The sequence below is a fragment of the Vulpes lagopus genome, chromosome 3 (genome assembly GCF_018345385.1).
Source record: "Vulpes lagopus strain Blue_001 chromosome 3, ASM1834538v1, whole genome shotgun sequence".
Taxonomy (NCBI): Eukaryota; Metazoa; Chordata; class Mammalia; order Carnivora; family Canidae; genus Vulpes; species Vulpes lagopus.
In genome coordinates this window covers 152306756-152324390 of record NC_054826.1, presented here as the reverse complement: position 1 = coordinate 152324390, position 17635 = coordinate 152306756, and the positions used below count along the sequence as shown (strand labels likewise).

Sequence of the window (17635 nt, the reverse complement as noted above, 5' to 3'; positions counted from 1 at the left end):
TCCATTCATCAGTCAATGGACATTTGGGTTCTTCCCATAGTTTGGCTCTTGTTGATAATGCTGCTATAACCATCAGGGTGCACGTGTCCCTTCGAACCAGTATTTTTGTATCCTCTAAATAAATTCCTACTAGTACAATTTCTGGATCATAGGGTAGTTCTATTTTTAACTTTTTGAGGAACCTCTGTACTGTCTTCCAGAGTGGCTGCACCAGTTTGCATTCCTACCAACAGTGTAAGAGGGTTCCCCTTTCTCCACATCCTTGCTAACATTTCCTGTGTTGTTGATTTTAGCCATTCTGAGAGGTGTCACTTTGGAAAAGTGTCTATTCATGTCTTCTGCCCATTGCTCAACTGGATAATTTCTTCTTTGGGTATTGAGTTTGATAAGTTCTTTATACATTTTGGATACTAACCCTTTATCAGATAATGTCATTTGCAAATATCTTCTTCCATTCCAAAGGTTGCCTGTTAGTTTTGTTGATTGTTTCCTTCACTGTGCTGAAGTTTTTTTATCTTGATGAAGTCCCAATAGTTCATTTTTGCTTTTCCCTTGCCTCCAGAGACATATCTAGTAAGAAGTTGCTATGGATGACATCAGAGAAGTTGCTGCTTGTGTTCTCCTCTAGGATTTTGATGGTTTCCTGTCCCACATTTAGGTCTTTCATCCATTTTGGATTTATTATTATGTATGGTGTAAGAAAGTGGTCCAGTTTCATTCTTCTGCCTGTTGCTGTCCAGTTTTCACAATACCATTTGTTGAAGAGACTGTCTTTTTTCCACTGAATATTCTTTCCTGCTTTATTTTATCGGGAGTAATATGATTTTACTTCAATTCTGGAAAAACAACTTAGGCTGCATTATGGATAATTGACTGAAGTAATAAAGACCTGAACAGTGAAATGCAGTGGAACAGAAATCAGAACTTGAAGTCAAGAGACTCCTGAGGATTGGCTACTGTTCTGGGTGCTTTACCTGTACTCTGCCATTTTAGAGATAAGCAGGTTAGAGAAATAACACCTGCTGTGACAGTGCCAGGATTTAAACTCCTGTGTGTTTGACTAAAGCCCGTGCTTTATTCACAATACTGCTAGAGTCATACTGAACTTTTTTCAAAAGTGTATAGACCTGCTTTCTTTATGCTATTAAATTGCATAGGTATTGAATGATGCAGTCATCATGCTCTAAACTGTTACTAGGAATGGGGTACATGTGCCATATATCCCTATTAGAATTACTCAGAATCTGCTGAATTTTGCATTGTTATTTCTTTCTTTGGGTGGATGGGTGGGGGGTAGTATGTTATTATTACCTTTTAAACAGCTGATATATCTGGGATTTGTTCATTTTGCATCAAATATATCCCTTAGAAAATCTCTGTTTATTGTTCTTGAAAGACTATTTCAAATGTACCAGCTAGAAAATGTAGCAGCTAGACAAAAATTAAATAAGTATGGGCTTCAAGTTGCAAAATTTTGTGGCAGCCTTTGTAAATTATTTTTCAATTACTAACATGATTCAGTAATTTTTTTTCTAAATTAAAAAATGTGATTTATCCAAGGGAAAAATATCTGCATTAACACTGCCAGGTTCATGGATCTTTTGTTCATATAGATCATATAGAACATTGATGTTAACATTTTAAAGACATCATATAGTTTTCTATATGGGTAATTTTGTTAAAGTGAAGGGACATTTCATTTTAAGATTTTATTTATTCATGAGAGACAGAAAAGCAGAGACATAGGCAGAGGAAGAAGCAGGATCCCGTGGGGAGACTGATGCAGGGACCCCGGGATTATGATATGGCCTGAGTCAAAGGCAGACGCTCAACCATTGAGTCATCCAGTGTCCCTGAAGGGAGATTTTATAAGTAGAAACGTATGTGAGATAACATGACATTATATGCTCTGTATGTGTACCAGCATTTTCCAGACAAGTTTCCTCAGTACAATTTCAAATATGCCTTTCAAAGGCAAAAGCTTTCTGAAGACAATTACGTTTGAGTAAAACCCAACTTACCCCCATCTTGGAGATTTGCATTTTACATAAAAACTGAAATCTGGGCAGTCCCAGTGGCTCAGCAGTTTAGCGCTACCTTCAGTCCAGGGTGTGATCCTGGAGACCCGGGATCCAGTCCTGCATCAGGCTCCCTGCATGGAGCCTGTTCCTTCCTCTGCCTGTGTCTCTGCCTCTCTCTCTCTCTCTCTCTCTCTCTGTCTCTTATGAATAAATAATAATAATACTAAAAAACAGAAATCCTGCAGGTGTGAATGTATGTGTATCTGTATGGTTGTCTTCCTGGTAGGATTCCCTAATTCGTTTTTTCCCAAACTGAATTGACCAAAGAATTCTTCACATAAACCACTTCTTGAAATTCACTTTGGAAAGTGTTGCGTTGTATCATGCATCGTAGAGTTTATAGAGATTCTGAAACACAGGACAAGATTACAGTAGGTACATATATATACATACTTGTACAAAGTTTTATTTTACTATTTATGTATTTATTATGAACTTTATTTGCCATGGATGAACAGGAACATCGGCTGGGGGAAAAGCTACTCCAAAAGAAAAACAGACTGGAAAAACTCATACTGGAAATTCTGAAGTTCCAGGACGATTGGAAGAATCCAGTAGTGATTATTTTAGCAACAAAAAAAGGTAATTGGAATAGATGTTGATTATACATGTCATTAGTCTAAACTACAAGAAAGAGTGAGGTATCCAGGGTACTGTTAAAAGGACTTCTAATTAGAACAAACATATGAGTAAAATTAATGATATTTTTTATTAAAATTGCCTTGACTCTAATCTCCCCTGTTATTATATATGGAATTTTCATTCCTCTCCAATATAATGAATAATTTATCACCTAAATTTATTTCTATACTTCTTTTGTCATCAGAGGCAGCCTAATGACAGAAAAATTTGTCTTTATTTGCCTTTCTTACAATTAACTTTTCTGCCTCACTTATATTCTTGGTTATGGGTAAACTAGCCAGTATGCTTGAATTTCATATGGAATCATTTCATTCGAAATTATAGTACTTAGACAACAGTTTTGCATATAGTCTTTTGAAATATAGATGAGGGATTTTATAAACAATCATTCGCAAAAGAACTATAAATATATTTCCAAAATTTTTATTTTACTTTGCTATAGACATTGTAATGGGATTTGAATTTAGGTGTAATATAAAATGATTTTATTACTCATATTAAATGTAGCTTATATTGATCATTAATGAGTTTGAAAGATAATATGCTAATGGTCTCAGGCTTTTTAAGGTTTTAATGTAATATTTATGTTTATAGAATGTCAAATAAGATATATAACGTGAAAAGCTAATATGCATAATCATTTTTTAATATGACTTTCAAATATGTCATTCCCTCTAAGTCCATTTCTTTGGAAAAATGAAGATGATAGAGTTAATCTCATTAGAACAGAGGACAATCAGGTATGATTTTAAGTTTTTTGGTTTTTTGGGCTTTTTTTTTTTTTAAGATTTTATTTATTTATTCATGAAAGAGAGATATAGAGGAGAAGCAGGCTCCTCGCAGGCTCCCTAATGCAGGACTTGATTCCTGGACCAGGAATCACATCCTGAGCTGAAGGCAGACATTCAACCACTGAGCCACCCGGGGTCCCAAATTTTTTGTTTAAATACAGTATTGCAACAATATTCATACTGAAATTGGAACAAAACTGCAGCTTAAAATGTTTTAAGTTTTTGAACCTTAGAGGTTAGAGGATGGGAGATAAGCCTCAAGAAAATTCAGGAGCCTACCAATTCAGTGAAATTTTTGGGTGTTCCATGGAATGGGTGGGACATGTTGAGGTATCCCTTTTAAAATGAAAGCCAGGTTTGTATATCTTGCCCCAGTTATCACTGAGAATGAGTCATTTGATGGACCTCTTTGAAATTTGGAGTAAGATTGCTGCATTTGGATATGCTCCTTTAGTCCTTTTTTTTTTTTTTTTGTACTTCAGCAGCACATATACTAAAATAGTCTATTTATCTATCTATCTATCTGTCTATTTATTTATTTAATCAAGTAATCTAAGAGTGCCAACTTTGGGCCCAAAGCAAGAGAATGTTCAAAAGCCGATCTGAGAGGCATTACAAGCAGTGTTGCCATTTGTGTTTTAACGTCCAGCTCATATAGTGCTGCCTGATGTGTAGTAGATTGGGATGCTGAATGGAGTCTGAGATCAGCTTTGGTAGGAGAATCACAGCTCAGAGTCCTTGCATTTTAGAGCAAAAGGCACACCATCTTCAGCAAATAATTGATCTGTTGTTGCTGAATATTAATAAAATATGCTATCTTCATGCTTTAAGATTTTTGTCAGTCTAGTAAGATGCTTAATGCTATCAGTGATTTGAATAATTTACCAGATTATCCATAAATTTAACCATGTTTTAATATTTTCATGCACTCCATTTTGATAACTTTTTTTTTTTTTCATTTTGGTAACTTTTTGAAAGTACCTTTTCAACGGTTTCTTCTGGGTTGTTTGCTATATGCTTTTGATTGACATAAGTTTTTTAAATACTCTAGAGATGTTTCTTTGATGCTTATGTATGTTGCAGGTATCTTCCCCTACTTTGTGCCTTGCCTATAGTCTACCTTGCTGATGGGTAGACTATAAACATGCCTTAGGTATTCCATATCTTTATTTTTTCCCCACATTCTCTTGCTGTGTCTTAGATTAAGAATGGTATATTAGAATTTCCTATTATTTGTGTGTTATTGTCTATCCTTACATCCCTTGTGGTTTCTGATTTAGATTTATATGTGTTACTTGGCACAAAGTTGTTCTTATGTGAATACTAGAATCACTTTTGTACATTTTTTACTCACTTAATACTTTTTTTTTTTTTTTTGGCCATTCTCCTTTTAATTGCATATCAAGATGCTAACCTTTCTTTTTTTATATATTTATTTAGTGTACCCTCATCTTCCTTTCCCACTTTTTTTCCAGCCTCTCTTAATTGCTTTGTTTTAGATATGTCTTTTATGTACAGCCTAGATAGAGTTGGGTTTTGCCTTGTGAAGCAGTCTAAAATACTTCTCATTTAGTAGGTGAGTTATGTCAACTTATGTTATTGATAGGACTGATGTGTTTGACTTGAGATTTGTCATTTTATTTTATATTATAGTTACTGTGTGGTTTATTTGTACTTCCCCCTCCCCTCCTCATTTTTAGGAAGGTTGTATTTTTGCTCTAGCATTTACCTTTATATTAATACATGTGTGCTAGTATTCTTAGTCTCCCTTTTTTCTTTTTTTAAAAACTTATGCTTCCTCTTTTGATTTGTTACCTCTAAAATTATCATGATTCCTACCTGTTATATTCATGGCCATCAAAACAATCTTTCTCCTCTCATGTATTTTTAGTTGTGTTATTTCTACTGTGTCAAAGAATATAACATTCATATACCATACTTCTAGTCTTAACCCCCTCACCTTTGTTTTAGTCTCGATCTGTAATTAAATATGTTCAACACCTACTGCCAGTTCTTTTGCAGAAGATTTTTCAATCATCTCTTGGTTGGATTAAGCTCAATTTAAAAAAGCACATAGCTACAATATTCAATACAATATTTTGTCTAGAGCAAAGTTAAGCAAACTAGGGCTTACAGTTTTGTAAGGTCTTGGACCTAAGAGTGTTTTCTACATTTTTAAGGAATTGAAAAAAAAAGAAGAATCATGACAGAGCCCATATGTGGCCTGCAAAGCCTAAATTATTTGCTCTCTGGCCCTTTACAAAATTTTTTAATCCTTGCTGTAGAGTTTTGATACCTGAAGGATTGCTTGATTGGATATCACATCCTTGGCTTACATCTTTTTACCCTTTGGTTTCTTTGAAATGTTGCTCTACTGGTATCTTGTTTGACATGTTACTAGTAAGTGTGATGCCTGTTTTTTGTTTTGTTTTGTTTTTGTTTGTTTGTTTGTTTTTTTGTAAAGTAGCTCAAGTGCATTTGTCCAGAAGGCCAAAGGATTCCTTAAATGTGTACTAGTTTTACCAAGTTGTATCTCAGTTGAGAACTCTAGGTCAGGTTTTCCTGGGTACACAGTGAATCCTTGAAGTGTGAAAATCGGGACTTCTTTATTTCAGGAATATTTACCAAAATTATCATTTCAGAAAACAATTTAGATAGCAAATCCATTCTATTTTCTTTTTTCTTTTTTAGCTTTTACATATGTTATTTTCTCTAAGTAATGTATATACAATAGATATAATAAATACTATTGTGTTTCATTTTCTTTGCTCCTTTTATTTGTATTCTCCACTATCCATTTTTTGGCCATATTTGTTCCTTCTTGGATGTTTGCTAATCTGTTCATTTCTGAGAAAATTGTTTTTTCTTCCTTTTTTCAGTTTAGCCAACTTTCATTTCACATCTTCCTGTTATTTTTCCTATTTTATTCTGAGTTTTAAAATTACTGATTTATCGTGTTTGTTGGTATCTGCAAATATTTGCTTAATTATATTTAACCTATACTGGAAGTAATTGTTAAATTTTTCTCTGCCTCATGGCTGCCTGTTTTATTTTGTCTTAGTTCTTAGTTTTGAGGGTTTTAAAAAGTAAATTTGTGTGGATGCTAGATCATTTTATTGATATTGTTCATGTTTCTTTGTTTTGGATTTTTTTCATATAAGTAGTAACAGGTGTTCTTATAGAGGAACAGGGAGTGGTGGTTGCTGGTGTCTTTTGCTTCTTAGATCAGGAGCTCCCTCATCTGTTGATATAGTGAAATGCAGCTATTTATTTATTTTTAAATAAATGGGGTCTTTAGTGTCTGTTTCCTTTGAATTCTCTTCTACTAATTTAATTTGGCAGAGCTATTATCTTGACCATTTTCTTCTTTTCTCTTACCGCCGTCTTTTCTATTTTCCCAAGCAAATATCTCTTCCATAGTATTTTTTATCTCTCCTAGAAGCTGTTCCCCATCATTACCACCTCTGGCTCCCTGCATTTTATAATCTTTCTCTTTTGGCCACCTCATCAAAAGTGTTCTGACTACAAGATCTTATCCTTACTCTCAGTATTTCTTCTATGCATGTGGAGCCTTCTTCTAGACTAAATTGGGATTGATGTTTATTGTGTTATCTTTGTATAGCAGTCTCTAAATCACAGCCCACATCTGTTTGGAGGCGGGCTCCAGAGCACACTCTGATGGCCTAGGGTTTTTATTTCCCCACTAATATGTAAATTAAAGTATGTGTAAATTAAAGGATTCTGTATCCTAGTTATGCTATAGATATAAATTATGGGTAATTTTATTTGTTTCCCTTTTGTAGTAATTGGGAGGATAAATGGAGAGATAGAAACTTAGGTGGTTGCCCATTATCCTATAGAAACCTGAACTTATAAGTTAATATTGTAACATTAAAAACTAGAAAAAGAACCATAAAACAAATTAGCAGTAAAGGCTTAGGCTTAGGCTTAATGAAGATAGAAGGAGACACTAAGAAGTTACAGAAATGAAAAACCTAGCAGAATTGAAAACAACTCAAGAGGGGATCCCTGGATGGCCCAGCGGTTTAGCACCTGCCTTTGGCCCAGGGCGCAATCCTGGAGACCCAGGATCGAATCCCACGTCGGGCTCCCTGCATGGAGCCTGCTTCTCCCTCTGCCTGTGTGTGTCTCTCTCTCTCTCTCTCTCTCTCTCTGTGTGACTATCATGAATAAATAAATAAAATCTTTAAAAAAAAAAAAAAGAAAACAACTCGATCTATGAAGTGGTAGTGGGAGAAACATCAACATTGGTAAGGCTTAAGGTAGTTTATCATAAAAGGGTAGTAACACAAAAGTTAGGAAAGATGGAGGTGATACAAACATGAAGACAGAGCAGGTAAAATATATGAGAATAAAATATATGCTAATTTGAAAATGTAATAAATATTCTAATTTTCTAAGCAGATATAAATTATCAAAATTGACTCAAGATAAAAAAAATTAGTAGTCATCTTAGAAAATTTTAAAAGTTTTAACAAGTAACTGAGATAAATCTTGGAAGGAAATCATGTTTAGGAAGGATTCGTGGATTCTTTTTTTTCTCCTCTCAATGGAGAGAGGCACTCTCTTGAAGTGCCTATGTATAATGTCCAGGGAATAGTGGAATAGAGAAGCTGGAGCACAGGAGAGAATATAAGGTTATAAATACAGATTTGGGAGTTTGCCACCATATAAGCAAAAAAAAAAAAAAATGGACTGCTATTGTGAATTATCAAATACTCACAAATAGGTGAAAAGTAATGTGTCATCCTACTAGATCTTACTCATTTTCATATTTGCTTACAGATAGGTAAAAAAGAATGCATCATCCTACCAGATCTTACTGATTTTCCTTTACTTCCTGGTCAACCTGCTCTTTCTCCAGGAATAACTGATATCTCTTCATTACAGATTGAAAGTAAGTATGATGACACTATAAGTACACATGATTCTGTAAGGTAAAGTTAAATATTAATGGGCAGTCATTGTCTAATGTGTACAGAGTTTCAGTCTGGGAAAATAAAAAGTTCTAGAGATAGATGGTGGTGATGGTTGCAAAACATTGTAAATGTATATAGTGCCACTGAACTGTACATTTAAAAGTAGTTAAAACTAAATTTTACTCTGTATATTTTACCACAAAGATGTTACATTATTTTAAAGTACATGAATTAAAAAAAAAAAAGTACATGAATTATATGTTAATTACTGGATGTTTAATCATTAATAGTGCTTTTAAAATACATTTTGGGGGGTGCCTGGGTGGCTCAGTCCGTTAAGCATCCAGCTCTTGATTTCGGCTCAGGTCATGATCTCAGGGGTGTGAGATGGAGCCCCACATTGGGCTCTGTGCCCAATGCAGAGTCTGCCTGAGATTCTCTCCCTCTCTCCCCCTCACCCTGTTCACACAAGCAAACACACTCTCTCTTGAAAATAAAAATTGTGTATGTGTGTGTGTGTGTGTGTGTGTGTGTGTACACTTTTCATGTAAGGGCAATAACTCTAGGTCCAAGATAAATATACCAAAAGAATTAAACCAAGAAGCATAACTACTTTAACCTTACCTAATTTCTACACATATATATAAATGTAGAAGAGACTACTGTATTCTTTACATATATGAAAATCCCCTTATGTATCCCTGTTAGAAAATGAAATGACTCCTCAGTATTTTCCAAAGTGGCAAATGCTATATTACAGCAAGAAAAACAGACTTTTGGGTAAAATTTACTATTAAAATGCTTTTAAGTTTACACCCCCAACTATTTTGACTTTTAGACATTGATACATTATTTCCTTTTAGGAGAGAAGATTATTGAACAAATGAAACAAGTGAAGGAAGAAAGAAGATACCTGGAAAGAATTAGAGAAGAACAGATTAAAAAAGTTGAAAAGCTATTTGAACAAAGTAAATTGAAGCGATACCATGGTAAAGTTTATTATATCTTTTATCATTAATATGCTTTACAGAAGATTTTTTAAGTTCAAACATTTTTTTATAACATTCATTCATTTATTCATTTACTAAATAAGTTTTGTCCACTGAATTTAGCCATCATTCTAGGGGCTGAGGAGATAATAATAGGCAGACACAATTTTGTCTCTGCCCTCAAAGAGGTTATATAGTCCAGTGGGGAAATGATAATCAAGAAAATAGTAATGAATACATCCTGATCATCATTATGGTGTGATAAAGGAATCACAGAATTGTATACATAGGAGTACAGAAGAAGAACACCCAAATCAGATGGAAGAGATCAAGAAAGACTTCCCAGAAAAGTGATAAGTATGCTAGAATCTGAAATGTGCCTCCTCATGTCTGTAGACCTTCAGAGATGCTTTTCTCTCTGCCATCCACATTTTCTTTTCCATCAGTCTCCCTTTTCCCAGTTCACCTGGCTATTTCCTACTAGTGATTCAATCTCAGCTTAGATAGAACTTACTATAGAAGCATTCTTTGAATTCTAGTCTTCCCTACATGCTTAATTTTGTCATGTCTGTCTGCTTTGCTAAAGAAGTAAATGAATGAAAGAAATTAGAAAAGTAGGTCATTTTGCAACAGAATGAGAAACAAGTGTTGTTGGACTGGTATAAATGGAAAAAAGCTAGGATGGAGGAAGTATACAATAATGGCTTAAGAGATGTTAAAGGATTTGAGAAGACTGCATTTTGGGTTGTATTTGAGGATTATATGAATAAAAGGTATATATGGAATTAACTGGTATCAGGATCCTCAATTTACAGCAAAATTGCTTCAGTACTAGAACTGACTGAAGGTTATAGGGAATGTCAGGAGATATTTCTGCAGGTTCTACCTCATAATATTAAATATTATCCTGGAAATGGTGGCAATGACTCAGCTTTGTTGTACTGTTAAAAATTTTATCAGACAAATTTGAATAATAGACTAGAAATCACAGGACCAGGATTCTAATACCAGATTAGTCTTTTACATAAACAAGTTATTTCTCTTCTTTGTGCCTTTTTTCTATTTATAAAATGAGAATGATCATTCACTTTCTATTTCAACGGGAATGTTTTGAGATAAAAGGCATGTATCAGCCATCAAATATTTATCGAGGTTATGTGCCTCAATCCCCTACATTGTTTTAAATGCTGAGGATACAGAAATAAACAAGATAAACATGGTTCTGCTCTTAAGGAGTTTGTTCCTAATGGGAGGAGACAGACAGTAAACAAATGAGATAATATTAGCTACTGATTAGAGCTCAGGAGTCAGTTTAAAAGAGCATAGTAAAGGGTGATGGGGCAGGAGAGATGCTTTAGCTAGGGTTTTCAAGGAAGGCATCACTGAGAAGATATCATTAAGATGTGATGAATAAGGAGGCAGGCAGATAAAAATATAAACAATCCAGACAGAAGGAACACAAGAATGTCAAGGTCTGGAGATGGGAATGAGCTTGGAGTATTAAGGACCTGAAATGAGGCCAGTGGCGTTAGAAAGTAATACAGAGTAATGCAGAGGAAAATGAAATCAAAAGTTCAGGAGGAACAGATAGGCCATTTCAAGGAGTTTAGATTTTATTCTAAGTAAGGTGGGAAGCCATTGGAGGATTTTGAAGGTAGAGGTTCATATGATTTAAAAAATATTTTTAAAAGATCAGAATGACTGCTGTATGTAATAGCCTGTGAGAGGAGCAAGAATGGAAGCAGAGACCAGTTAGAAACATGATGTACTTTCAAAAGATGATAGTGAGGGCACTTGGGTGGCTCATTTGGTTAAATGTCTGCCTCTCGATTTCAGCTCAGGTCATAATTTAGGGTCATGATCTCAGGGTCCTGAGATTGAGCCCCGTGTTGGGATCTGCACTCAGCGAGGACTCTGGTATAGATTCTCTCTCTCCCTTTCCATACACAGATGTGCGCCCTCACTCACTCTCTCAAGATAAAATCTTAAAAAACAAAAACAAAAACCATGACGGTGGATTGACTGGGACATAGCATTGAAGAAGTAGAATGTGCCAAGTGCTGGAAGTATTTTGACAGTAGTACCAATAGAACTTACTGAGGGATTGGATATAGGGCATGAAGGAAATAAACTTGAGTTAAAATCCCATATTGTAGAATTTTAATCAAATCACCTGATAGACATAGATTTAAAATTTGATTTTCAGTTCATTGATAATCTTTTAAAAAAAAATGCAGTGCATATTCTGATACCATAGCATGCAGTTTATGTTCCTGTTAAGTTTGTATTTAGAATCTCATTGGTGTCAAAGTGATTTCCCTAAGTTGGCAGTATTTAATTTTTAATTTTCTCAGCTAAGGGGCTCAGGTTTAAGAAATTTTGCCCAACATAAATTTGGGAATATATCTAGTATAATTTTAATAAGTGATGAATCAGAATCAGCTTATTTTATAAAACAAGTCATTTTAGGGGCTGAAATTTTTTTTTGCCTTGTTTTAAGTAATGATGTCAAATCAGATGATGGAAAAAAGTAATCAAAATAAATGTACACATTTTTCTATAGGTAATATTTGTAATTCTGAAAAATCTTGACTAAAGAACTTGTTTTGGTTCCTGTGTTTATCACTATTTTACTATATTTGTAAGCAGATCCTTTTATTTATTTTTTAATTTTTTTAGCAGATCCTTTTATTATCTAATAAATATTTCATCTTTGCTTTAATTTCCTCAACATATGAGGGAGGAAGAGTAGAGGAGTAGAAGGGTTTGAATTAACTCTAGGGTCCTTTCCATGTTGAAAAGTTTAATCCTTGAGTCAGACTTACACTATATAGTCTTTGCTTTTTTTGTAGCCTGTGATGGTTGGAAGAAAAAATACTTTGAAACAAAGAAAATCGCAGCATCATTAGAGGAAGTTTTAAGAAAACTTCAAGAAGATTTGGAACTTTACTATAAAAAATTGCTCATGCAACTTGAAGCCAGGGAGATCAAGATGAGACCAAAGAATTTGGCAAACATTACAGACTCTAAGGTACTTATTACTAATTGTGTTCACATTCTCTTAGAGAAGTTCTACTCAAAACATGGTTTATCATTGTTAGTATTATCATATGTAGGATGTTTTGGACTACAGGTAACAAAAACTTGACTTAACCTGGCTTAAATAAAATTTATGATCTCATGTAGTGGGTGCTAAGAAGATAGAATCGGCAGCTTAATGATGTGTTTAAGGGACTAGGTGCTTCTGATAGTTCTTCCCTATTATTTTTAGTGTTGGCTTCATTATAAGACTGCTTTTCCTCATGGTACCAGTAGGGTTGCCAATGGCTGGTTAGGGGTATGTGCCTCCCAAACAAGACTATAAAACTTTAGCCTGGTGGGGGTTCAACCAGGCTTAACCTGGATTGATAATAGATATCAAGGAGTGCTATGCACTAACTTAGACTACTTGGGATCTACCTCTGGACCTGTGGATAGGGTCACTTTCTTTGATTCTATGGAAAAGAGCTGAATACCTGATGAAATAAGGCAGGGGATCAACAGTATGCACTACATTCCTTTTCTTTAGCTGGGGAGTAGTTAATAACACCCACAGAATCTAAAGGTATTGATATTCTAAGGAACTTACTAAATTATATTAAATTTTAATCTTTTTCTTGAGATAAGTTTACTTGTAAAAAAACGATTTATGGGCAGCCCCGGTGGCTCAGCGGTTTAGTGCCGCCTTCGGCCTGGGGCATGATCCTGGAGACATGGGATCGAGTCCCATGTCGGGCTCCCTGCATGGAGCCTGCTTCTCCCTCTGCCTGTCTCTCTCTCTCTCTTCCTCTGTCTCATGAATAAATAAAATTAAAAAAAAAAAAGATTTGTTTATTCATGAGAAACACAGAGAGAGGCAGGCTCCATGTAGGGAGCCCGATGTGGGACTTGATCCCTGATCCCAGGATCACGCCCTGAGCCAAAGGCAGACAACCACTGAGCCACCCAGGCATCCCAGGAAGTTTACTTTTTCTAACTGAGTGACTCTGCCATATATAGACAATAAATTCCAGAGGCCATAAAAGTATGATTTAACTTTAGACATGATGAAATCGTAAAAGTTTGCTATTTTATTTTTCCTTAGTCTTACTGAGATATAATTGGCATATAACATTTTAGTATAAGGTGTACAACGTGATTTGATATATGTATATATTGTGAAACGATTAGCACAATAAGTAAACATCCAGCATCTCACAGTTACAAACTATTTTTCTTGTGATAAGAACCTTTAAGGTCTATCCTCTAAGCAACTTTTAAATATATAATATAGTATTGTTAACTATAGTTATCATACTAGACATTACATCCTTAAAACTTATTTATCTTCTCACTACAAGTTTGTACATGTTTACCACCTTCACTTATTTCCCTCTATCCATCCCCCCATCAGTTCTGTTTCTATGACTAAAAGCTTACCATTCAGATAAATCTAATGTAAAACTCAAATAGGCTCAAGTAATGGTTTGTCCATTTTAGCTGACAGTTGATTTTTTTTTATGTTTTATCAGGTTTCAGTGTACAATTTTTTTCACAAAGGCAGCTTAAAATTTTAAATAGTTTTTGTTGACCATATACTTCATAAACTTTTCTAAATCAAATATAGTATTCCATTACTAAATATTTTTAAAGTAATACTAATCTGATTCAGCTAATAAAGTGTAATGACAATTTCAAAAGCCTTGCTAGCATTTTCCTAGTATATTCCTAGTATATTCCTTTTATAGTAATAGTTCTTGCTTTTGTAGTACTAATTTAATGGCAACCTGTACAGATAACCTACTTATTTTTATAAAACATGAATAGTAGAACAGTAGTAGTAGAACAGAGGAGAATGTGGTCCCTAAGACATAAGAAATCAGCAGGTCAATACTAATTTACTCCAAAGCAATGAGTTTATTTTATTCAATAGGTTATTCTTATGATTTGGGGTGGGGTTTTTTTGGTATTTGTTATCACTTCTTAGTTTGCAAGGCAATTAAAAATAGATGTTGTACTAAATAAGGATTCTTTATGTATTTCACACAGAATTACCTTATAATCCAGATCACTGAAGTGCAGCATGCAATTGACCAACTTAAGAGAAAACTGGATACTGATAAAATGAAACTCATAATAGAAGTTAAGGTAACTTGCATTTCTCCTAATCATATAACATTTATCTTGAAATAAATTATTTTAGTGTTTTAATTTTGGGTATCAATAGTGTAAGGATAGTAAGGATTATCTTAAAATCATTGCCTTAACAACCCAAGAGCATGAGTGAGAAAAATGCAAGAGTTAAAAAAAAAAATGCAAGAATAAAATCCTGTGAAGATGTGCATGCTATAACAAGGCCACAGTAAAATTTAGTAGAATTTCACTATGGAGTCATCTGTAAATAAGTCTGACAAACCACTGAATACCCTGAGCTCAATTTTTTTTTTTTACCCATTCTGGAGTAATTAGCTCATGCTCTCTGATTATTTTCATGTATATGGAATCATATGAATTCTCTAAATTGACTTATCAGAAATAGCTTTATGACAGGATACTTGATGAATACTTGACCCCTTTCTAGAACCAGCACTGTCCAATTAGAACTTTCTGCAATGATGGAAATGTTCCGTATCTGCACTGATACAGCAACCACAAGCCATGTATGGATATTGAACAATTAAGTGTAGCTTATTGTGTGACTGAGGAACTGAATATTAAATTTTATATGATTTGTTGAATAGCTCCATGTGGCACATAGCTACTGTATTGAATAGTGCAGTTCTAGATTTTTTTCCCCTAGCAGCATTCAATTAGGCTTCTCTCAATTTTAGAAGGGTAAGATAAAAGTTCATTTTTGAAATATAATTATTTTTATAGATGAGGAAACAAGCAGTTTCAGATTTACGCACATTGAAAGCTGAACTGGCACAGAAGAAAATTGACACATCCTTACCATCTATCTCAATTAGGTATGTTAATTTAAAACTTATGTGTTAAAAAATTTAACCATTGTTCTTCTTGCTGCAATATTTTATATAAGTTTTTATTTTTTCACTTTTCATGTGAGTTTTACAAAGTGTTCAGGAAAAAAGCAAAACGGTGGCTGTTTGGTTATTTTTGAAGCTTTTAAGTCTATTACATATTTTACAGTACTATATAATTTTCACTTTTAAATAGTCTTAGTTTGTTCATTATATTTTAATTAAAAGCAATCTGGAAATACAGGGATATTGAACTTGCATCCAGAGCTATGGTAGAGATTAGTTTCTAAGAATTTATATTTGGAAATTTTAGAAATACGAAGGCAATATTAATATGACATGACAAAAATGTGTATATTTTTATCTCTGCAAGAAACTGATCTATTTATACAGATCATTTTTCTAAATTTTTATAGTTTGACAAAAGATGTTTATCTGTCACAATTTTGGTTTTAAGACTTTCCACATTTCTTCAGTTTGCTGTTTGGCTAGAGCATCTCCAGAATAGTCCAGACAATTTGCGTGCCACATGCCAATGCCTCGTAAGCCATGCTTTTGTATGTATGCTGCCTTTAAAGAAATGCTCTGAGGGTTATCATACCACACTTGATGAAAATAGCCGGAAGAATCCTATAAGAATAAATTAAACTGTTGAGTACAATATTAAATCCAGTAATTCAAAAAGGATACAATGAAATAATAGAAATTTTAGACATAGTGCTTTATGCTTCCACTTTCTAGACACGATTGTGGTACTTTTCACAACAGCAAAGATTACACAAATGAATTTGTTAATATAATCTAAAGTTCTTCTCACATCCTAAAATTCCTTCCTTGGTCTCATCTGATGATTATCAACCAAGATGTATATCTGAGTCACTTGTGGGGCTTTTAAAAATATAAATGACAGGACCCACAGGAAACCTACTTAATCAAAATCTTCTAGGGCTAGTACTAGGACATATGTTTGCGTTTTACCATCCCATTAGGTAATTCTGATATGCAGACACAGTTAAGGAGGATCACTGCTCTAGTCCTCTAACACCAGCTTATTATTTTTTTATATTCCCTACAGTTCCTGGAAATGTGCTTAGTTAGGAGCTCAGCAGATGATTTTGTGTATGATGTATCAACCAAATCAAAAGGTAATGGGTGGGGAAAATATCTCCTTTTCTAGGTCTTACAGAATTAAGAACCAAAAACTGGAAAATAGTCTTATGCTCACCTTCCAGCCTGTAAAATCCTCCCCAGCATCAACTGCCTCTATTTAGTACTACCAGTCTCTCTTAGAAGATTGGATGAAAGAAACAGAAGTAGGCAAAAACGGTTAAGGGAAAAAAAAAAAAAAATAGAATGACCTGTGGTTTCAAATCATTTACTGATTTTTTTTTTTTTATATATATCTGGGAAACTTTCAAAGGCAATTCTCAGTGGATGCCAGTAATATTTTTATTTATGGTAGCACCATAAGTGCTAGAGTAGCCTCCTAAGAGGAGTACTTTAAAGGACATTTGTCTCTTGGTAAATGAATAAACTGTGGCATATTTAAGTGTAGTAGATTCATTTACTACAAGCATATCTTATATTCTTAAAAATTTTTGTGATTCACCATTGAAAAGCAACTTGTAAAATTTATTTTTGTAGATTTAGAGGCAAACCCAAAGTCATATATCTCTGAATGTTGCCATTATTATAGCAAGCACTTTGAGCCTTTTGATTTGATACATTTACTCAGTTTTTTACCCTAACAGTAAGATTAATTTATGCGTGATTAAGGCATATAGAATACTAAGTATGAGGCTGCTATCACTGAAAGAGAGTAAGAAACCAGAATGATTCTCTTCATTAACAAAAAATTTGATTTTGGTTGCTATGGAATTTTACAATAAATGAAAAAGAAACAAGATAATCTATAGTAACAAAACTGTTATCTAAAGTGCCATTAAATGAATGACCTTTAAAGGCTTATCAAAATGTTTCCTGAATTCTAAAACTTTAAAGAATGTGTAAGGAAAAAAAGTCAGGGACTACAAAAAAACAGTACATCAGAGTGTAAACTATCACACTGTTCAGCAAAGACAAGAGTATAAATTACTTTAATAAATATGTTAATTATATGCCTAAGAGGTATATAGTTTTCAAGTTTTAGAAAAGGCTTTTTATGTAATTGATAATGTTTAAAGTTATGAGTCA

General features: G+C 33.9%; 2 protein-coding genes across 5 annotated transcripts in view; one reads left to right on the top strand and one right to left on the bottom strand.

The window, feature by feature from the left end:
* SPATA1 (spermatogenesis associated 1) overlaps positions 1-17635 on the top strand; it is a 67010-nt gene that overhangs the window by 30161 nt on the left and 19214 nt on the right. For all 4 annotated transcript variants that reach the window (XM_041750605.1, XM_041750603.1, XM_041750604.1 and 1 more), the window contains exons 7-14: positions 2540-2663; positions 3403-3463; positions 8321-8432; positions 9318-9443; positions 12296-12474; positions 14511-14609; positions 15339-15430; positions 16518-16587. In XM_041750605.1, coding sequence (XP_041606539.1) covers positions 2540-2663; positions 3403-3463; positions 8321-8432; positions 9318-9443; positions 12296-12474; positions 14511-14609; positions 15339-15430; positions 16518-16536 — 812 coding nt within the window. In that variant the 3' untranslated portion in view covers positions 16537-16587. The remainder of the gene's footprint in view (positions 1-2539; positions 2664-3402; positions 3464-8320; positions 8433-9317; positions 9444-12295; positions 12475-14510; positions 14610-15338; positions 15431-16517; positions 16588-17635) is intronic.
* Positions 15465-17635, bottom strand: part of CTBS (chitobiase) — a 32685-nt gene continuing 30514 nt past the window's right edge. Inside the window, exon 7 of the mRNA XM_041750610.1 lies at positions 15465-16072. Coding sequence (XP_041606544.1) covers positions 15881-16072 — 192 coding nt within the window. The 3' untranslated portion in view covers positions 15465-15880. The remainder of the gene's footprint in view (positions 16073-17635) is intronic.